General features: G+C 52.3%; 10 protein-coding genes across 10 annotated transcripts; 6 read left to right on the top strand and 4 right to left on the bottom strand.

Moving 5' to 3' along the window:
• Nucleotides 1–221: 221 nt before the first annotated feature.
• COCCADRAFT_6589 (uncharacterized protein) lies at nt 222–2,593 on the top strand (the record flags this gene model as incomplete). The annotated part of the gene is made up of 5 exons (XM_007715982.1): nt 222–359; nt 629–1,003; nt 1,094–1,558; nt 1,661–2,408; nt 2,496–2,593. The coding sequence occupies 5 exons, from the start codon at nt 222–224 to the stop codon at nt 2,591–2,593; spliced, it is 1,824 nt and encodes a 607-aa protein (XP_007714172.1).
• Nucleotides 2,594–3,191: 598 nt separating this feature from the next.
• COCCADRAFT_6590 (uncharacterized protein) lies at nt 3,192–4,912 on the top strand (the record flags this gene model as incomplete). Its single annotated transcript, XM_007715983.1, has 5 exons — nt 3,192–3,209; nt 3,295–3,396; nt 3,811–4,757; nt 4,817–4,839; nt 4,896–4,912. The coding sequence occupies 5 exons, from the start codon at nt 3,192–3,194 to the stop codon at nt 4,910–4,912; spliced, it is 1,107 nt and encodes a 368-aa protein (XP_007714173.1).
• A 984-nt stretch (nt 4,913–5,896) lies between these two features.
• On the bottom strand, nt 5,897–7,082 carry COCCADRAFT_6591 (uncharacterized protein; the record flags this gene model as incomplete). The annotated part of the gene is made up of 2 exons (XM_007715984.1): nt 5,897–6,870; nt 6,926–7,082. 2 exons carry the CDS (start codon nt 7,080–7,082, stop codon nt 5,897–5,899), a joined length of 1,131 nt encoding a protein of 376 aa, XP_007714174.1.
• A 181-nt stretch (nt 7,083–7,263) lies between these two features.
• Nucleotides 7,264–7,674, bottom strand: COCCADRAFT_101087 (uncharacterized protein; the record flags this gene model as incomplete). The annotated part of the gene is made up of 4 exons (XM_007715991.1): nt 7,264–7,309; nt 7,361–7,415; nt 7,476–7,505; nt 7,566–7,674. The coding sequence occupies 4 exons, from the start codon at nt 7,672–7,674 to the stop codon at nt 7,264–7,266; spliced, it is 240 nt and encodes a 79-aa protein (XP_007714181.1).
• Nucleotides 7,675–8,011: 337 nt separating this feature from the next.
• Nucleotides 8,012–9,488, top strand: COCCADRAFT_101064 (uncharacterized protein; the record flags this gene model as incomplete). Its single annotated transcript, XM_007715992.1, has 3 exons — nt 8,012–8,511; nt 8,575–9,400; nt 9,459–9,488. The coding sequence occupies 3 exons, from the start codon at nt 8,012–8,014 to the stop codon at nt 9,486–9,488; spliced, it is 1,356 nt and encodes a 451-aa protein (XP_007714182.1).
• Nucleotides 9,489–9,503: 15 nt separating this feature from the next.
• Nucleotides 9,504–9,731, top strand: COCCADRAFT_101076 (uncharacterized protein; the record flags this gene model as incomplete). Its single annotated transcript, XM_007715993.1, has 1 exon — nt 9,504–9,731. A coding segment is annotated over one exon (228 nt), but the record flags the coding sequence as incomplete, so codon positions are not given.
• A 2,522-nt stretch (nt 9,732–12,253) lies between these two features.
• COCCADRAFT_101056 (uncharacterized protein) lies at nt 12,254–14,276 on the top strand (the record flags this gene model as incomplete). The annotated part of the gene is made up of 2 exons (XM_007715994.1): nt 12,254–12,666; nt 12,734–14,276. The coding sequence occupies 2 exons, from the start codon at nt 12,254–12,256 to the stop codon at nt 14,274–14,276; spliced, it is 1,956 nt and encodes a 651-aa protein (XP_007714184.1).
• Nucleotides 14,277–14,742: 466 nt separating this feature from the next.
• On the bottom strand, nt 14,743–14,991 carry COCCADRAFT_101088 (uncharacterized protein; the record flags this gene model as incomplete). The annotated part of the gene is made up of 1 exon (XM_007715995.1): nt 14,743–14,991. A coding segment is annotated over one exon (249 nt), but the record flags the coding sequence as incomplete, so codon positions are not given.
• Nucleotides 14,992–15,273: 282 nt separating this feature from the next.
• COCCADRAFT_101051 (uncharacterized protein) lies at nt 15,274–17,076 on the bottom strand (the record flags this gene model as incomplete). The annotated part of the gene is made up of 1 exon (XM_007715996.1): nt 15,274–17,076. The coding sequence occupies one exon, from the start codon at nt 17,074–17,076 to the stop codon at nt 15,274–15,276; it is 1,803 nt and encodes a 600-aa protein (XP_007714186.1).
• Nucleotides 17,077–17,944: 868 nt separating this feature from the next.
• On the top strand, nt 17,945–20,288 carry COCCADRAFT_27775 (uncharacterized protein; the record flags this gene model as incomplete). Its single annotated transcript, XM_007715989.1, has 3 exons — nt 17,945–18,251; nt 18,357–18,443; nt 18,499–20,288. 3 exons carry the CDS (start codon nt 17,945–17,947, stop codon nt 20,286–20,288), a joined length of 2,184 nt encoding a protein of 727 aa, XP_007714179.1.
• Between the last annotated feature and the right edge of the window lie 604 nt (nt 20,289–20,892).

Consider the following 20,892-nt stretch of genomic DNA (forward strand, 5'->3'; position numbering starts at 1 on the left):
CATCGTGCTGAGATTACTTTTCTCCAAAATCGCCTTTGTTCCAATAAAACTATTGTTTGCCCGTCACGTGGTGGATACTGGGGTTGATCACGACACGGCAATATCGGCCAAGCCCGCTTCCGTACCGATCTTGCACATCAGTGGCCGGAGCGACCCAGTCGTATCCTCACCTCTGGATTGCTGTTCACTTCGCATCATCGCGAGAACAAGAATAGGAAATCATGACGAGCTCTGAGTCAGAAGAACATGCGCAACAGTCGCGAAAACGCTCGCGCACAAGCAGTAGCGGTGACAACGGGTCTGGGAAGAAGACAAGGGGACGGCCCCGTGTGGATACCCAGGATGCCACGGCAGCGGATGTGAGTGGATACTCTCCCCTTTACCGCGAACTGATATGGACTCTGTGCAACGAGGGCTGGTTCAAGGACCGCATCAACGCTTGCAGCTGAAGATCTCGAGCTGTTGATGCGGACAGGGATCTCAGACCTGCGCGTTCGAACCTCTGTTGGTTCATTCCAAACCATCTGTCGATTTTGAAAGCCGCTAGTTGAAAGTCATCTTACCGCGAGCCTTTTCGTCTTACTCAAGGGCAACTCAATATGCATATTGTCACTGACAAAAGCGCTAGCGGCGAAGAACGCAAATTCGACTCGCACAGCGCGCATACCGCCAGCGGAAAGAGACCACTATCGCTTCATTAAAAAAGCAAACAGCGCAGCTCCATTCTATCATTGAGCAGATGAACAACAGTTTTCATCGGCTCACGGAATCAACACTGAGATCAGGCTTATTACAGCTGAATCCTGATCTAGCCCAAGAATTTAAACTCGTTAAAGAGACTTTTTCGAGTTTGGCCAGAACAGCGAGCGAGAGCCAGCGTCAAGTAGACGAGGATGTCGAGCAAGGAGCTGAAGGGACAGGCCCGCGCAAACCGCCTGAGCCTGAACTTGAACCTGAGCATATTGGCTGGGGGTATTTTGCTGTCTCGCAGCAGCCCAACAAGGTATGTAAAGCTCATGACGAAAAACTCACGGCTAGCTATGATTCTACATCCTCTTGGAATATTCGTAGCCTGGCTGACGGTGTTGCTCAGGATCAGGCGCCACAAAACCTTCCAGTGCCAGACAGTTACTCTTCACACTTCAGTACTATAGTCGACCAATCGGCTCCCAGCATCATCAGTCACAGTCAATATGTTCTTGGGGAGCAATCGGGACAGACCCATCACATCTCACAGTCTGTGTCCGAATCACTACCCGCTGGCATGGTACCACAACAGGAATTGCCGTTTGGCCTGGTTCCTGTCCATGACCAACAACAGACACCGTACGAAACATCAAACTTCCACACCTACCCCGCCGACATGCCAGCGTCTGGTATGGCTCCTGCAACGACCAACTTACCGACACCCTCTCTGTCGATCTCAGATCTGTCAATGAAGACCCTGAGTCCCGTGTGGACATATAATCATAACGAATCGACTGTGGGCAGGAGGTTGGCCAGAGCAGCAGTAGAGACAGGATTCGCCGTGCTTACCCATCTCAATTATTCACCCTCGGTACGTATGCGAATCATATGCCAGCTAGCTGAGTTACTGGAGGCTCTTGCGGCAGCCATCTATCATCACGTTTTTCTCGATTGATCTGACTATAAAATTCAGATTATCAACTATATCTTTAGACTTAACTTTCCACACTATAATGTCGACCAAATAAAGCAACGTTTCCAAGAAGTCATGTCAAAGACGGTTGTTGAGGATCTGGACTGGTTTGAGGCGCCTTTCGCCCCCCTTGGAGGTGCAGGGACCCACTATCCGCGACGAGATGCAGCAGGCAACATTGTACCAAGAAAGGATTCCTGGGCACCAGAGTGGATCGGGCCGAGAGAGAAGAGATTGGAAGGGTGGGGGAATGTAGAAGGCAGGGCAGCTCAGTACCTACGTGCGGTGGACCTTGCTGGTTTCGAAGGCGAATGGTTTGATGCCCATGACGTGCAGGGATATCTGGAGGAGCACTATGCGTGCAAGTTCAACCCCTCAAGTTCGTTTGCGGAGTGCCTGATCGATATCGAAGACGAAGGTCCAACAAACTCGTACGCCAACATGCCACAACAGGCACAAACGAACGTAGGAGCTACCGCGAACAATGGGTTCGGCATGGATACGTCCTTTGGTGGCACCTCTGCGCCCAAGTATGCGGGTGATTTCACCCAGCTTGTCAACCACGACATTCCCTTTGATCAGACGCTAGGACTGGATCTCGCGCCTGGATTCGACTACGGCTTCGCGAATAGCACAAGTTTTGGTACTGGGCCAGGGCTACGCGCCATGGGCGATGATTTGGAGGGCCTGCAAGTGGTGAAGCAGAGGAAGAGATGCGCGTGGATTGACGTCTCGCGGCTGATTTTCGGTAAGTTTACACGATTTCTTTTTTCTTTTGGAGTTTGTGATGCAATCCATCAACGTGGGTAAATTATTTGGCTGACGATTGCGACAGAGATAGTCCAACATGCAGTTTGCCTTGGGCGTACGCCAGGATTCAGGCGCAAAGACGTTGACCAGGCGGTACGGGAGGCTTTGATCAAAGAGAGTTGATGATCAGTACTACTTACAGGACAGGGGCTAGCACACGAAACAAATAGGCCTGGATTTACTTCTTCGGTGGCATCATTGGGGGCGGGCTTGGAAGAAAACTTGACAGCATGGTGATAGATAGCAATACGAGTGTCTATGTGCTTGTGTGAATGCGTGCATGTCTATGGGTGCCCGATTGTGTTTGGGTCCAGCCATAGCAATTGCCTGGCGTTGGTTTCGCAATTGCAATGAGTAGAGTACGTAGATTTGGGTAAGAGCAGCTGAAGGCAAGGTCACGTGCGGCGCTAGAGTAGCTCGGGGCGCTAAGGAATCGCGCCCTCAGCGATTGCCGGGGCACCGTTCACTATCACTCATACACCCCACGACCACGACAGCTGAGGGCACCCGATCACGTTGTATAAAGGCTTCCGTCTGGGCAAACAATAGCCATAGATCACCCCTAATAGCGCAGAAGCTTCCTCGAGCGTGGCACCCATTTGCAGCCTCAAGCGCTGACGTCGTCTGCCTGGTTCCTGCAAGCCTTCGCGACCTCTTGTCCAGCGTCCACAGAGCCCAGAGATTATACTAGATAGCTGAGAAACACCAAGCAACCGCCGCCATGTCGAACTCGGTCGTGGTTAGTATTCCCTGGACGGTGCACGCGTGCGCGCGCGAGCGAATGGTGCGAGGGTAAAGGCAGGCTTGCTAACAGCGACCACCAGGGCGGAGTCTACCAGCAAATCATGGAGAAGGTTATCCAGGCGTCCCAGAACGACTTTGAGGAGTCGGGCGTCGACCAAAGCACTCTGGAAGAGATGAAGCAGGTACGTTGCAACCTGGCCAGTATCTTGGCTGTCGCGCCTTTCCTTGCCTCGGTCGCAGCATGGCAGCCATCGCGCTTCTATGCCCGCGCCACGGCGGCCATGGTTTCCCCCCAGTTCAACTTGATCGGATATTTGGTCGCATCGTTTCTTCTGCTCGCTGCGACAATGGCGCGATGGCTGCCTGGCTTTGGGGGTGATGGGCGGCTGAAAGCGGGGCTGAGTTGCCGGTCGGTCTGGCAGCTTTCGGGGGCGACTCAGTATTTGGGTCGCCTTCTTATAGCCCCTGCACAGCTCCCCCACCCGCCAAGCTCCGTGCATCCTTTCCCGAACCGTCATAGCTCATCATGTGACGGCCCTCTAAGCATTCTGCCTTCAATCATGCTTTTATTGCCAGCAGCCACTAACCATGCATAGGGTTGGCAAGAGAGATTGTCAGCGCTCAAGATTGCCCATCTGCCATGGGACCCCGCCCCAGAGCCTGTCCGCCAGCCGGCTACGTTGCCCTCTAATGTCAAGGTCGATAATGAAATTCCACCGTCCACTGGGTCAGTCAACACGGAGGGCGGCTACCAGCAACCTATTCCCAACTATCCACAGGCCCAACCTGCGACCAACGGATACAATGGCGGTTATGACCAAAATTCACAGTTGGCGCAACAGCGGGCTGCTGCTCTGATTCAGCAACGTGTGCAGCAGCAAGGCAATGTACACCAGCAAAACTATCCCAACATGCCTCAACAAGGCCATTTACCGCAGATGCCAATGCAAGGTCAGCAGCAGCGCATGATGGCCCCTCAACAACAGCAGCAACACCAACAGCAAATGCAGCAGCAACAGCAGCAGCAACAGCAAATGCAGCAGCAACGACCTCCTCATTCAAATCAGATGTACACATCGCAGACGGATGGCACTGATGATTTTCTGGCTGATTGGGAGGCGTTCAAGGCTGCGCGTGCTGCTTCAGCTGTCGAGCGCATGGCAGCCGACGACTTTATGCGTGCCCGTGTTGATGCCATGGCGATGCGCCAAGATAGCGGCCTGATGGTGCCTCTGGACTCGATGCCGAAAGGCAAGAAGCGAAAGGCTGCTGTTCGTGTCCTACAAGCCGAAGATGCTGCAGCTTCAACCAATGTCTCCCCGCCTGCTCGCTTTGACGGTGACGACGACGTCAAGTTGGAGGAGGATCCCGACGATGCCATCAATTCTGACCTCGACGATTCAGAGGATGAGCTGAATGACGGCGACAATAGCGACGACGACATGGTGGACTACATGCTGTGCACCTATGACAAAGTCCAGCGCGTCAAGAACAAGTGGAAGTGCACTCTCAAGGATGGCATCCTCACCACGAACAAGAAGGAGTAAGTCTAGTCCCTACAGAAGTTTACTTATCCGTTGCAAGCATACTAACAGACGGCAGATATCTCTTCCACAAGGCAAATGGTGAATTCGAATGGTAGATAAAAACTACCAGCAAACCACACTAATACCCGTGGTAGCTGAACTCGAGTTCTAAAGTCCCCTTCCTCCAGCGCGCACACAAACGGCACAGCACACGTCCGTACCCAAGACGCAAAAAGCCCTCTCACACAACATGGACAACTACCATTTGTACACTACCAAGACATGAATCAACTTTCCGTTACTCTCTCTCTCTCTTTGTTATCTTTCCCAATGACCGTTATTCTAGCGTTTTCGAATAACAAACGCCCAGTAGCCTGAATGGCAAGAAGCATACTCAGATTGGATCCCTTATTTCCCTCACCGCCTGATCAAACTCTTTTTTTTCTTAACGACTATTCTGCGAAAAATGTATACACATAAATAAACATCATCCTCAAAGGAAAGAAGGAAGAAAAAAAGAAGGAGAATTTATTTCAAAATGTTGGGAAATGGTCAAAATCCCGACGTTCATCAGCTGTTTCATCGATTGCATTTTCTCAAATTGACATTTCCTTTTCTTTTCCAGGGTTTTTTTTTTCGATCGAGGAGGGGTGAGACTTGGTGCTAAAAGCGATGCATAGAAGAAGATGGAGAGAATACGAAGAGCAAAGTTCCGGCTAGCTGGCTTCCCCCATCACCCCACAACCCAGGCGTCGTCGGCTCTCCTTTTGTTTCCTAGTTTTTCTTTTTGTTCAGTATGAATGTCCCATGTGTTGGCATACATTTTCTGGTTTCTTGTTTTCAAGTGATTGGGTTTTAGTGTCAAATGGGAGACCGAGGAAGAGCAAGGAGAGGGTCTCGGGACGACATCGCAGTTCAGTAATCGATTCAACAACTCTGCAAATGGTTTTTTTTTCGGGTGGGAGTTGAGATGTTAGGTCAATCGTGCACTGGGGGTCTTTTTCAAGGGGCTTTCTCTTTCAAGTTTACCATGGGCACGAACGTCTAGCTGTTCAATCCGACAAACAAACAAACCTGCAGCTGTTGGAAAATTGAAGATGTCCATGTACTCCAGACTAGATTCTTGTTATATTCGGCGGTGCATGTCCCATGTCCATTACAGTGTACCATCGTCACTCGTTTCATCGCCCGCAGATGCATTCTGCATGATTGTCTCGTCAATGTGTCCCGCCTCCGCCTCGTCATCGTCATCATCCACAAGCGGCACGAAGCGAAAATCTACAAACCCGTTTTTGCCAGCTGCAAGTGATCCTGCACCACTAGTACCCGGGCCAGGAGCGGGGCTCTCGACTTCAATCATGAATTGCAGACTCAGCACACCCTGTGTGTCTGCGCGTATGCTGACTTTGCTAGCGACGCTCATTGCACGTGCGGCCTTTTGTATCAAGCTGAACTTGTAGCTTGAGCGAAAGACGGTGTCAGGATCACTGAGCTGGAATCTCTCAAGAAGGTTTGTTGGAGGGACCGCAGCTGTATCACTAGTCGCGTTGAGGTTTGTGGATGCTGGGGTGCGATATGCAGAGGGTTGAAGCTGGTTGTTGAATTCGACGCGTGCAGAGCCTAGTGTGCCTGATGACGAGAGTGCGAAGAAGGGCTTTCCGCGCACGGTTTTGGCGTACATGGTCAGCTTTTCTGGGCTCGTAGATGATAGTTCTTGGATCGCGTCATAAAGCCAGCTGCCTCGCATGATGACCTTGAGCACAAGGGCATCGCGATCAAACGGAATCTCGTCGGCGTATTCAGGCTTATAGGTTGTCAAGTCGCATTGCGTGCGTATACTCAATTCCGTCAATGTGACTGCTAGTGGAGAACCCTCGCCTTGATAACTAATGCGACACATGTTGTTCATGCCATTCATTATGTTGTTGCCTGTAAAGGCAGTGCTGGTGGGGTAAGGCGCGTCGCGGGCCCATGGTGGTTTGGAATTGGCGGGGTCGGTGAGGCCGAATATTTGAAGTGTCTCCAGAAGGGCAGGCAGCGATATTTGGAAGACGGGCGTCGGTTCGGATGCATCGTCAGAATCGTTGAAGGTGTAGGTTGTAAAGAGGGATTTGTCAAGGAAGGCGGACGCTATTGTGTGTTTAGTTTGGAAAAGGCGCAAATGAACAGGCAGATGCATGCGTACCTTCCATGACACTTGCTTCATCGACGGCAAGTTTGAGGCCTATGTCGCTAATCTGGACGTGCGCTTTGTTTGAAAAGGCGATACATCGCAGTAGCTGGTACAGCTGACGCGCTGAACTCGACACGGCCGTAAGAACGGGCTGGTCTTGGTCATCCATTCTACTGTAGGGTGATTGTATCTGAGGGAATAGTTATGGGGGTGGTAAAGCTATGGTCGAAACGATGGTGGAATAGTGTATGACGCATGCAGATTCGAGCGTCTTGAACTTTTTATTGGTATTCCATAAATTGTACACATAAGAGGTCCCTTCCCAACGCCGGATGGATATAACACGAAAACTAGACGTATACGCCGACTGCGCAAATCATGTACACAGCGCCGAAGCTGCTCGCGGTCAGTACGGGAGAGGGCGTATCGATACTGGAGGCCACGTACCCGAATGCCAGTGATGCCGGAACCCCGAGAATTGGCAGGTTGACGAGGGATCGGTCTGTAAGGATACGTGTGAGTGACTGCGGAGTGAATACGAGAGTGGACGTGTTGGACATACTCAAGCCAAAGATGGTGGTCAGGACGAGGGCTACGCATACTGTTAGTATAGCTCTATGCGAGCACCAGAAGGGTCCGGAGCGCAACATACATGCAGCCAGCAGTACAAAGCCGACGGTGAATTGCGTATCCTTTCCGATGGTAGGATGAAAGGGCTGGGAAGCAGCAGCCTCCCAGACGTCTAGAAGCGGGCTCGACATTTGTGCAGTATTGGCAATTGGAAGTTGATTCGGGAGTCTCTCGTGAAGCTGCTGCCGTGGCCTCTGGACGGCGGTGTTCTCTGGCCGCCGCGTGTTGTGATTGGTTGTCGGCCTGTCGGTCAATGCGGAAGGCGCGACTTGCCCTGACGTTTGTTCAGTCAACCACCAGGGCAACGGAAGGCGCGACCAGACACGAGAAGGCGCTCAACACCGCAGAAGGCGCTGAACACCACATCATGGCGGGCGCAACTGAAGATAGTAAGTGCGCAGCTTCTTCATCCTCCAAGTCCCCCTCGTCCGCGCGCACTCGGCCTTGCACGCCTGTCGCGCACCTAGCATGCCGTCTCCCCGCAACAACATCCCGCATCTGCGCGACCTCTTGGGCTATCCCACCTCTCCCCCGTCTTCACCTCTCCCCATACCCACTCATGCTGCACGTGACTCGTCTCCAGATGTCCCCTTGAATCTGCAAAAAGCTGACCCCTCGTCCCATCCAGCCAAGCGCAAAGCGACCACCGATCCTCCCAACGCCTCCCCCAAGCGCATAAAGCATAGTCCGCCTACACCTGAACAGACCGACGACGCCCCCGCGCCCCCAGTCAAAAGGATAGTACCCTTTCCAGAAAAGCCTGCGGTTATCGAGGAGCGCAATGGCGAGATTGAGTTCAGAGTCGTCAACAACGATGGCCGGAGGGAAAGCACAATCATCTTGACGGGCTTAAAGTGTATCTTCCAGAAGCAGCTGCCCAAGATGCCCAAGGACTACATTGCTCGTCTCGTCTACGATCGAACGCACTTGAGTATAGCCATTGTGAAACACCCGCTTGAAGTGGTAGGGTGCGTCGCCACCCGTTGCCTCCCGTTCGTGTAGTATCAAACGCTGACTATCATGTACCACAGAGGCATAACTTACCGCCCCTTTGACAAGGGCCAGTTCGCCGAAATTGTCTTTTGCGCCATCTCATCGGACCAGCAGGTCAAGGGTTACGGCGCCCATCTCATGTCGCATCTGAAAGACTACGTCAAGGCCACATCTAAAGTCATGCACTTTCTCACCTACGCCGACAACTACGCTATTGGATATTTCAAGAAACAGGGCTTCACCAAGGAAATCACATTGGAAAAGTCGCGATGGATGGGCTACATCAAGGACTATGAGGGCGGTACCATCATGCAATGCAGCATGGTTCCCAAGATCCGCTACCTCGAATCTGGCCGAATGCTTCTCAAGCAAAAAGAGTGCGCAAATGCCAAAATAATGGCTGTAAGCAAGAGCTATGAGATCCACTCGCCACCAGCCCAATGGACAAAGGGGGAACTCAAACCCATCGACCCCCTCACCATCCCCGCCATCAAAGACTCCGGCTGGTCCCCCGTCATGGACGAACTTGCCCGCGCCCCGCGCCACGGCCCCAACTACAACGCCCTCCTCCACCTCCTCAACGACATGCAGAACAACAGCAATGCCTGGCCCTTTCAACAACCTGTTAACAAAGATGAAGTCCTGGATTACTACGACGTCATCAAGGAGCCCATGGACCTCGCTACCATGGAGGAGAAGCATGAAAAGGATCTTTATCCCAACCCAGAGGACTTCATCAGAGATGCTAAGCTTATCTTTGATAATTGTCGCAAGTATAACAATGAGAGCACGCCGTATGCGAAGGCTGCAAATCGACTCGAGAGGTACATGTGGCAGCGTATACGTGATATACCAGAGTGGTCGGTACGTATTGTTTATACCCCTGTTTGGAGTGATGGTATATTTGCTAACCTGTTCGCAGCATTTGGAAGGGGAAATGACGGGCAAGTGAGAGGGGATATTCGTTTTTTATCAGTCGTTTACAGGAGTTGGAGGAGAAAAGGACGGGGGATATGTTGTGTTATACTTTCAGCGGCATTGGGCATGGTGTACGGTGTATGGGTGTTGTAGATTGACTCGGCTTGTATATACCCCCTTGTCGTATGCTATTCCATCTTACTGTGTTTTTTGTGTCTTGAGGTGCAGGAATACCAGCCAGATGTATACCCCCTTTGCGCATGTAGTGTGTTGCTGAGCGGCTAGCCGTTCAAAAGGTTCAACCAGTTACTTAAGTAATTTCCCGAGCGATGAATCCAGAGTGGCCTCACAGGAAAAAGCGAGTTCACAGTCGTACCTGGGCCTGATTTTGAAAAACAAACAAATAGAGTTAGCCTCGGGGTCCCCGCTGTCTCAGCTCATCCTTCGGTTGTCTACGCGCAAAAAAAAAAAACAGAAACATGTGTCTCAACAGTCGCGGGATGCCTAACCTGATATCCATCACGACATCAACAACTTTTACCAACTTTCAATCTTACAAAACTTCCCCTAGTTCTATCGCCCTCAGTTTTAATCGCAAAATACGAGAGTCTACACATGTACGCTCAAGTCACATGTGAAAGACATTTCCCCAGCCGCCTCTAACCCCATTACTTTTACCCCGTGCTGAGACCCTCATCATGTGGATCCCGTCCCCCCCCCTTCAAATACCAAGCTTTTTGGGAAATAAAGGGGGGGAAGCACGGAGACTAAAGTCGATGGGGGGAAGCACGAGATCGCGGTGTGTGTGTACACTAAGTCTGGTGGGAGACTAAAGTACTTAGATGGCTAATTTAAGGGTCTGAGTGAGAGCTCGTTGGTCAGCTCAATTGGCGAGCATGATGGCTAAAAAAAAAACCAATGAAAGCAATTCGCTCTCTCTATCCGCAAAGCTATGTGAACGATAAACTGCAAATTCTATGATTTTTTGCATTGCTTTCAATTCAGGCATCCAGAAAAAAAAAAGGTTGCGGCTGCAAAGGATTGAGGGGGAAGGAGGAGGCAAGGCCAGGGCTATTATGTACTGTAAATTGTAAAAAGTTCAGCGAAAACCGCGGAAAGCCGCCCGAGCCGAATTGAGATGCAACGGCCGAAGTTTTGCGGGGTTTAGCCGACGACCTCCGCGTTATCGTGAGTGCGCGTCTCCCCGTCAAATCGAGATACTCGGAGAAAAATCAAGAAGCGAAATATGTTTCCTGAAAAAAAAACCCCGTCTTATGATGTAATAAATCTCTTTTTCCTGAAGATGGAATGGTTCGCAATGTTTTTAAGTGATGATGAAATCGGACTACTAAACCCACACCCAAAAAAAGGGGATTAAACCCATAGCAGCAAGTTTCTGGGTCCGCTGCGGGGAAAATAAAAGAGGGAAAAGGATTAGTAGGGCTCAAAGCGGGAGAGAAGAGCAAGTGCCAGTGCCATACATACACGCCGCGGATCTCCTCGCTCTCTCGCTTTCTCTCTAGCTCTCCAATGATGATGATCATCTGGTCTCACCATGCATTACGGGAATCTCTTCCCCCGCTCCTTCAGACACACTACGTATAGATCCAAAAGGCATTTGCAGGCGAAGTCCGCAAGCCTCGATTCGGCGCATATACCGAAATGCGCAACCTTGTTGATAAGAATCCTAATCGTTGTGCTGCAGGTCACCATGTAAGACCTTAGTGCCGATCTGGCTATCGGGATGGCTCGAACGATAATGATGGGGAGTGGATGGAAATGGCGCCGGGGGCGGCTGTTTTTTTTTTTGCTGCAAGCACCGAGTGTGGCCGAGAGAGAGATAGATAACTTAGGTTTCGGAGCCCAAAAACCAATCCGAATGTCCTCTTTTTTTGGTGCCTTTCGTTGGCAATTGGGTTTACGGGTGCGAATGTTGCGTCACATGGCCCCGTATGTTAGGTAGTTGGTGCGTGGGTCAGCACAGGTGCAGGGTGGAGGTTTTGCCACAAGTAAGCGGGTATTAGTAGCCACAAAATCTTGAAGAGAAAAAAAAAAGGGCTTTTGATGATATTCGGCTGGGGTCTTGTCTTGTGGTTGCATAGATGATGTCCTTTCTTCCTGTTGTTCCCTGTGTACACGTGCTTGTAAACCATTTGGCGTGGTGCATGCGGAGTCCCGTTGGTTTGGTATAGCCAAGGACGAGTCGCTCGGGGAAGACGACGGTGGTTCGTGCTGCAAGGCCAGAGGCTGGGTGGGGAGAGTAGTCGATGCGAGGCCGAAAAGAGGTGCTCAACCGAGGAGGGGGCGCATATTCGCCGCCGCTTATCACGGCTAGGGACATGGTCCAGCACGTTCATCTCCGTGATTGGTCAATGCGCGCGGTGTCAAGACTGGGGAGCAGATAAGAACCCGGTAAGCGTTACAGAGGCGTGCAAAGGCGGCCGGTACTGCGAGCACTGCGAGGAGCGAGTAAGCGGTCCCCAACCACACACTATAGCCTTCTGGAAAGCCCAGACAGGCGGGCAGACCAATCGAGGCCTGCGATACTGTGCTGTGCCCATGTCCAAAGAGGCAGTTGCCAAGTGACATCTTGGACCGCCCGTATGGCTGCTTTGCACTGTCTGGGCCGGCGACGGTGCGAATCGCCCTCCACTTTGGCCGTAGCGCGAGCCACGGTGCGAAAATATAATTCCCCGTCCTGGCCGGCTCGAGAGAGAAGAGAGAGAGCCAACAGTTCTTCATTGTTCAACCTCTTGCTGGGAACTGCCCCCTCCTCCCTCTTGTTGCCGCTTCGTTGCCATGGCTGATATCCGCGAACCGCACAATGCCTCTCCACAGGAAGGCGTTGCGCGCAACAATGACCCGGCACTAGACATTGCTCGCGAGCACCAACACCCCCACGTGCACCACAGCCCTCGTGCTGCCCACCCAGACAATGTCGTCTACACAACTGGCACCACCGACGAGAAGCCGAGCGAATTCCTCTCCGCCAGCGCTCAAGACAGCCATGCTCACTCGCATCCGGCTATCGCTGATGAGAAGCACGAGCTCGGAAAGAACGGTGGCTACGACTACGAAGTCGAAAAGGCCACTCGCAGCTCTTCCGACCCTGACATGGAAGGTGAAAAGAGGAAGAAGTGGTATTCCCCATCATCTCTGTACAAGAAGTACAGGCTGCTTTTCCACATCTTGATCGGCGCATTTTTCACCGGGTAAGGCGCAACTTTTCTCTCTTTCCAATCGTCCTCGCGCATCGCCCCGTCTAACAGGCCCCCATAGATGGTGGATTGCAAGTCTGGTTGAACATCGCCATGACAAGAACTGGATCATTCCCTTCTTGTTCTGGCTCGCAATCATGATTCGCTTGATCACCTGCCACGTTCCAATCACCGTCGTCACCAAGCCCATGCACTGGGTCTGGACAAACACTGGAACCCGATTCGCCAACCTCATCCCAGAGAAGCTGCGCACGCCCTTGGCTGCTCTTCTCGTTGTTGCCGTCATGATTGTTGGATCCTTTGCCAGCGAGGAAAGCCAAGACAACACTCGTGCCAACCGTGCAGTCTCCCTGTTTGGTCTTTTGGTCTTCATCGCCTTTTTCTGGGCTACTTCGCGTCATCGCAACAAGATTGTGTGGCACACCGTCATTGTCGGTATGCTGCTCCAGTTCATCATTGCCCTCTTCGTTCTCCGCACAACGGCTGGATACGACATTTTCAACTTCATCTCTGAACTCGCCCGCGAGCTGCTGGGTTTCGCCAGAGACGGCGTCTCCTTCTTGACCACTCCAGAGATCTCCCAGTACCAGTTCTTCTTCTTCAGTGTTATCCCGGCCATCATCTTCTTCGTGGCCCTTGTCCAGCTCATGTTCTACTGGGGCATTATCCAGTGGTTCATTGGCAAGTTCGCAGTCTTTTTCTTCTGGTCCATGAGAGTATCTGGTGCCGAGGCCGTCGTCGCTTCCGCATCTCCCTTTATTGGTCAGGGTGAATCCGCCATGTTGATCAGGCCCTTTGTCGCCCACCTTACCATGGCCGAAATCCACCAGGTCATGTGCTCTGGATTTGCTACTATCGCTGGTAGTGTCTTGGTTGCCTACATCGGTATGGGCCTCAACCCTCAGGCTTTGATTTCTTCCTGCGTAATGAGCATTCCCGCTTCCCTGGCTTTCAGCAAGCTGCGATATCCCGAAACCGAAGAGACTCTTACTGCTGGCCGAGTCGTTGTTCCCGATGATGACGAACACAAGCCTGCCAATGCGCTCCATGCCTTTGCTAATGGCGCCTGGCTTGGTCTCAAGATTGCCGGTATGATCATCTCGACGCTCTTGTGTATCATTGCCCTTCTCAACCTGATTGATGGTCTCCTTACTTGGTGGGGCCGCTACATCAACCTTGATGGAGACTACGACTTGACCCTCGAGTTGATTCTCGGCTACCTGTTTTACCCAATCGCTTTCCTCCTCGGTGTATCTCGCGAGGGCAACGACCTGCTCCTTGTTGGCCGCCTCATTGGTGTCAAGGTCATCACCAACGAATTCGTCGCTTTCTCCGATTTGGTCAACAAAGACAAAGATTCGCCATACCACACTCTGTCCCCTCGATCTCGCGTCATCGCCACCTACGCTCTCTGCGGTTTCGGTAACGTTGGATCGCTCGGTACTCAGATTGGTGTGCTCAGTCAAATCAGCCCAGGTCGCAGCGGCGACGTCTCTCGCGTTGCCGTCTCCGCTCTTATCACGGGTGTCTTCTCCACTCTGTCTAGTGCGACCGTCGCAGGTCTCGTTATCGTAGACCAGGCGAAATTCAGCTCAGGCCAATAGACCCACAAAGGCCCGGGCGTAGCGCCAAATGAGCGCCCTATTTAATCAGTTACATTTTCGGTGCTACGATAAAATGTCATGTTTCTTAGTCAGTTTTTTTTTGGTGTGAAAGATACCCACCTCAATTCATGGAGCTCCATTACCCATAGACGAATTGATGATACTACCACTTCACCTTCTTTTTCTCAAATAACTTATGTGTGAAGTGAGAATGATGTCGCATTTCCGAGCCGCAAGAGAAGCCAATTTATCATATATGAATCGTCTTCTTTAGCTCCTCGGTCGGGTATGTCACTGCTTGGCGCCGCCCTTTGCTGCACGACATGTTGCCCTAAAGAGGCTTAGCTTACCAATTCAAGTTAGATGGCAGGAACGACATTGCCAGGCTGGTCGAAAACCATCCCATCTCACAGGACACACTACGCGCAAACGACTTTTGAAATATTTGAATGTTTTCTCATTGTATTCAAGACGTAGACGACTCCCGTGCTCCATTATAAAACCAACCCAAGCGCAATGCGCGCAATATTCCAAACCAAACATAACTCCCTCGAAGGATATAAGACTGAGTGGGTTCGTTCCTTGAATCCCAATGGGTATCGTAAATCATCAAACTTGCGTTGTCCATTGGACGCTCGAAAGGCCAGTTCTGAATTCTTAAACGCCGTATTGTAAATGCTTCCGAGACGCCTCGCTTGCTGAAATTGGACAAGAGAAGCCATGAATTGGGATCCCAGCCATATTGACAAATATTTCCGAGGGTAGATGTGGAGATCCTTCTCTCTCAAGGAGAAGAGGAGCGCGTCACATACCCAAAACCGAGATGTGATACTTACCAACTTACCGTTGCGCGTATAGTCGGATGAATGCTACCAGCTTCATTGCGCAAACCGGTAGTTATAATGTCCGTGCTAGACTATAATTTTTGCTGAGCAAAGTGCTCATTTCCTGCTTGTGGACACGGTACACAAGCTGACTTTCCAGTGTCGTGTTGCATTTACCGGATGGTCATCTGCTTCACAGCGCTGGGCTTTGTGGAAGCAGAGCCAGCAGCAGCAACCGAAGGCTGACCGGGCTTCTTCTCGAAGATCTTCCAGAACTTGAGCGACTCATCGGCAGCAGCAGTGGCGAGCATCTGGCCATCGGGGCTGAGGCAGCTGTGGAGAACACGAGACTCGTGCGCAGGAACTTCCATGTTCTTGACACCAGAGGGGTAACTCCAGATGCTCAAGCTGTTGTCAGGGAAGCCACCAGTGCTGACAATCTCCTTGTAGTGGGTGCTCCAGCGAAGGCTGGTGACCTGGGAGTCGGTGGGGATGTGGTTGATGCGCGCACCAGTGGTGGTGTTCCAGAAGTAGATTTGACGGTCGTTGGAACCACCGCCAGTGGCAAGAAGGTTTGATTGCCATGGGCACCATGAAACAGCCTTGACAGCAGCACGGTGGTTGGTCTTGGTGAACTTGGGAGCAGCAAGAGCACGTGCATCCCAGATGTTGACCATGTTGTCGTTGGCGCCAGTGGCGAGCTGGGCACCGTCGGCGCGCCACTCAAGACCGCAGACCTCACCGGTGTGGGAGACGAGCTCAGCAATCTTGTGCTGGGCGACACGGACATCGTGGTTGTAGACAAGACCAGAGCGAGCACCAGTGGATAGGATGTGCTTGTTCCAGCCCATGACACCAACGCGGGTCTCGTGGCCGAACATGCTGCGGAGCTTGGTCTGCTCCTCAACATCCCAGATCTGAACCTCACCCGTACCCAGACCGACACCGACGTATGCGCCATCACCCGACCACTTGACGGACGAGATGTATGTGTCGGCGGGGCACTCGAGAAGGGAGGCTACTGAACCAGTGTCGGCTGACCACACGTAGACGGAGCGCTCGAGGCCGATGGCGACTTGGTTGCCAGAGGACCAGTCGAGGAGGTTGAGGTAGTAGTCGTCAACAAGACCAGGGGCATCGAGGACGCGCTCGGGTGCAGATGGAATACGGCGGCGGCTCTGGGCGTTGACAGTGCTGGCGGGCTTGAGGGGGCGGTTGTATTGGGAGCGAAGGTCGATTGGCTTGGATGATTCTGGAGGCGCAGGCTTGAAGGCAAGAATACGTGTGTTGTTGTTGATGCCGCATGCTGATGCGAGTTCAGACTGGTAGGCAACCTTGCCGGGGGTGGCCTTTGATCGTGATCGGCTCTCGTCGTCGTCGTCCTCCAAACTCAGGCCTTCCAAAGAAAGCGCTACATCCTCCTCGGAACCACGTCCACCGAGATCGAAAGCACTGGCGGCGTTGGCAAGTACTGCTGATCCCTCAACCTTGGAGCTGGACTTGGGGCGCTGCTCGTTATCAAGCTTGGTTGCGCCGGTGCTGCGGATGGCCTCGCTAGCCGTCCGGTTGGGGATGAAACGATCAGCAGAGTTGTATGCGATGCGAGTCTTGGTTGGGCGAGCGCGGACAGTCGTAGCTTCCTTCTTCTCCTTCTTCGCCTTAGTGGCAGCCTTGGTGGCAGCGGCAGTGCCGGTTCCGGAGAGGGACCATTCTGATACACCGAGCTCTAACCGGCGGGGAGTGTGTGAGCGAGCAATGTTGGATTTGGGAGAGTCACGGGTAGTCTTGGTGACAGAGCGTTGGAGGCGAGCCATGAAGTTGCCGCCATGGATAGACTCTTGTGTGTGGGCATCGGGAGTCTGAGTTCGTGGGGTGCGGGGAGAGGGAGTCAGTGGCATGCGACCGCCAGCGGTGCGGGTGTTGAAGACGGAAGAGGTCTTCTTGACTGGAGTCAAGCAAACTGCTGGAGTTGCCATAACTGCTAATCTCGAGCTGGACTAGTGGGTTAGCTAAGTGTTCATCATCCGTATCCGGAATGGTAGTCCTACAGTATGGGCTTTTGGGGACTGCTAGGTGGTTGTAAGGATTAGTATTATACAATGGTGTAATCGATGCTTTTGAAGTATGGATTCGAAAGTAGATGACTGATATGCAGTCTGAAGATGCAACACAGGAGAGAGGAGAGTGGTAGAGCGTGTGTGGTAGTGGACATGTGTGAAGGCAGGTATGGGGAGCGTTTAAGTATCCTTTGTTTACGCTTGCGTCGACGAGGCAACGGCAAGCGAGACCCTGTGCTGGCTCGACTGGGCAACGGAGGCAACGGAGGCCAGATGACATCACATGACCGGCGGTGCCACGGCGTGCGGAAATGACCGTGAATGCACACCCTGGCTGCTGCACATCAAGGAAGGCGGTCTGCATGTCGTGATGTCGCTCGCTCGCTTTGCCGCTGGCCTGTGACGCACCCCCTCCAATCTCGACCCTAAATTGCCCTCACTGCCCTCTCCCCGTCTGCACTGCTTACATACATATTACCACTCCCTGCCGCACTGCAGACGCTCCCTCCGCCCTGCCCGTGTGGTTCTTGCCCTCTGCTCCCTGTGCTGTGGCTGAGAAGGATTGCCTGCGCCGCCGTTCCTTCCGTGTGAGTCGCAGGGCTGAGTCGTGTCTTTTGGTGGGTCGGCGCTTCCGTTTCCAGTGCAGGCGGTGTCGGGCGGCAGTATGCACGGCTAGCCAACCCAACCTGGTCAAACATTCTAGCACTCAACGTAGGGACAAAGGCGTCTCTTGCCCACGCGGGCCTTCACCACATACTCACCACCCAATAATCCCCACTCACTATCCATGGCTCACCTAGGCTCTCGATCCGCCTTCCCGCCCACCACCCTCACTCCCGCCACCACCTCTGCTCCCTCACCCGCCCTCTCCCACTCGCATACGCCCACGCCAGGATCCGCCGGATCGAGCAACAACACCTTTCTCATGTCTGCAAGCCCCGTGAGAAGCCGGAGGTCAGCCGTAGACGGCTACAAACCAAAGATGATCTCAACTATTGGTGCCAAGCCCGCATGCCTCGTCAATGCCTCAGTCACCTACGTTGGTGACGACCAAATATATGCCTTTGGAGGCTTCGATCAATATACAGACGAAGGTGCGTTGGACATGTAGCGGCAATTCTGGGTCCCAAAGACCTGCATATGTGCACGTTTGTGGGTGCGTAAGTAGTATGGGGGCTCGGTGCTAACTTTTTTCTTAGTATACAACCACGTCCTACGCCTCAATCTCGTTACCCGGCAATGGAATCTGGTCGACAACTATGGCGATATCCCAGGCGTGCGAATGGGTAGGCTTTTCTTCCTTTGCTTCCGCATTAGACATTGTCTCACATCTCGATATAGGACACACCGCATGTCTTTGGCAGGGTAACAAGCTCCTCGTATTTGGCGGTGAGAACGAGCATCGCCAACATCTTGCCGACGTCATTGTCTTCGATCTCAAAACCGCTCATTGGACACAACCGGAATTGAACGGTCCCATACCGCGCGGTCGCGCTCGACACTCTGCAGTAATCTACGACGATAAGCTGTATATCAGCGGCGGCCAGACTGGGCACGACAGTGTCTTGGATGATATCTGCTACTTAGACTTGAAGACATGGACTTGGTCGCGAACATGGAGGTTCGTCCCTCGATACGACCATGCCAGCTGGATCTGGAATGGTCGCATTTGGATTTTCGGCGGAATCAATGACGAGATGGAGAAGAACAATGAGATTTGGTGGCTCGATCTCAAAGGGAGCCCTGAATTCGAGCACGCAATGAAGTATGGGACTGGTGATCGACAACTTACCTCATCTCGCCATCGCTATCCCGTGCCGGCTTCAGGCCAACTCGCCACTGGCAGTACAGGTTATACCGCCAACTCAAGCGTCCAGTCCTACCATGGCATGAGCTCCAGTCGCTCTCCGTACATTGCTCCGGGATCTATATCTTCGCTCAAGTTCCATTCCAGCCCGAACCTACCTTCACAAGCGGCGGGCACGCATTTCCACCTTTTTTCATCTGGTTGCATGCTGGACTTCGTCACACCTGCTGAGCTGAGTTGTGAGACCAGCCTTTCCAGCCTTGAGCTTGACTCGTTGCGATGGCAAAAGCTAGCTGAGGGAAAAGATTTATACAGCCCAAATTACCGCTGGCACTATTGCACAATGAATCCCGAAGGTACACACGCCTGGCTGCTGGGCAGCCCAATTGAATCGGCAAATGATGGAAACCACAACGGCGAATATCTCAGCGACGTACTTGCCATTGACCTTCGCAAATATGGCATCCTGGGTAATGAACTGGCTTCTGACACACGCTCCAAGATGATGCCTTCCTCCGACGCCAACGTCTCGTCTCACCTCAGTGGGATTGGTGCGGACCTGTCCTTGACTTTTGATCAGCCACCTGAGAGCGGCAGCGGTGCAGATTTCATAATCACTGCAGATCCCGACGACGATGACTACAGTGACATCGCCGCAGCTGATTCCAACGGTTCATCGACTGCTGTCGCACCTACTTCACGCCCAATACACGTTCACAAGCTCATTCTGCACGCACGCTGGCCACATTTCGCGCGATTGTGGAATGCACAGATGGCCGAATTCCATTCGAAAAAGATGCATATCCCCGAACCCTATTCTGCAGTCCGCGCTTTCTTGTTCTACCTCTACACCGACAGCATTGCACCTAACCCACAGAACGGCCCGACGCTGAACGATGTCGCCGGTATGCTCGTCATGTCCAACATCTACGACATGCCTCGCCTCCGCCTACTCTGTGTTAATCGCCTAGGCCGAGAGCTGGACATTGAACACGCAGCCATAATATGGGAGCGCGCCGCTACCGCCGGCGAAGAGTGGCTCAAGCAACGCGCAGCTACCTTTTGCATGCAAAACTTTGGTCGTGTCGTCCGCACCGCCGGCTACCGCAACCTCAGCCCTGCAAGCCTTATCGAGCTGAGCTGCGAAGCCAGTCCTGAGGCTCGCATTGTCGGTGGCGACGACTTGGATCTCCTGTCCCAGATCACGGGCCGTTCGTATAATGGGAGTAATCGCAAACGCAGTCTCGGTAGCACGGGCGTACTGACGGGTGGTGAAGATGATGATATCGAGGAGGCAGAAGATGATGGCATGGACGTCAATTGAAGGAATTTGTGAAAGAAAGGGCTGGATCATGGTCAACACGTTTCTCTCTCCCTCCGTTTCTCTGGGGTTTCCCCATTCATTAGCATCATGGCGCGGCGCTGGGGTTTTCAGTTTCTTAGGTTGGGAAAACGAGGGAAAGTTAATGGATTTGGGCGTTCTTTTCTTTGTTTGAGATATATGCATCGCGAGGGCTGGATGAGGCGTTGTTTTCTCCTGGATAGCTTTTGAACTCCCTTTTTTTCGTCTTGTAGTAGAGCTTTTCTCTCTCTTTTCTAATGATTACATGATTAAACACGTATGGGTTAGGTAGTTTTAGATGTGAAGACTTTTGATTATCCCATTTGTCCTTGGTAAACGTGTTGTTATCAACAAGACGCATGCACACATGATAAACGTACCGACGAACTAATGTAAAGCACGATACCACAAATGATTGCGTCACAAGATTGGGGGAAAGAAAATGAACTTTTTCAAAAAGTTTATGAAAAAAGTAGTGATGGAGTGTGTTCCAGACCCAATAGTCTTGAACAAAGTACAACGATACACAAGTCTGCACACCTGGAGCGAAAGATTGGCATCTTGAGCCTTGGAAATTAGTTACAGT

This window comes from Bipolaris zeicola, assembly GCF_000523435.1.
Source record: "Bipolaris zeicola 26-R-13 unplaced genomic scaffold scaffold_123, whole genome shotgun sequence".
NCBI lineage: Eukaryota > Fungi > Ascomycota > Dothideomycetes > Pleosporales > Pleosporaceae > Bipolaris > Bipolaris zeicola.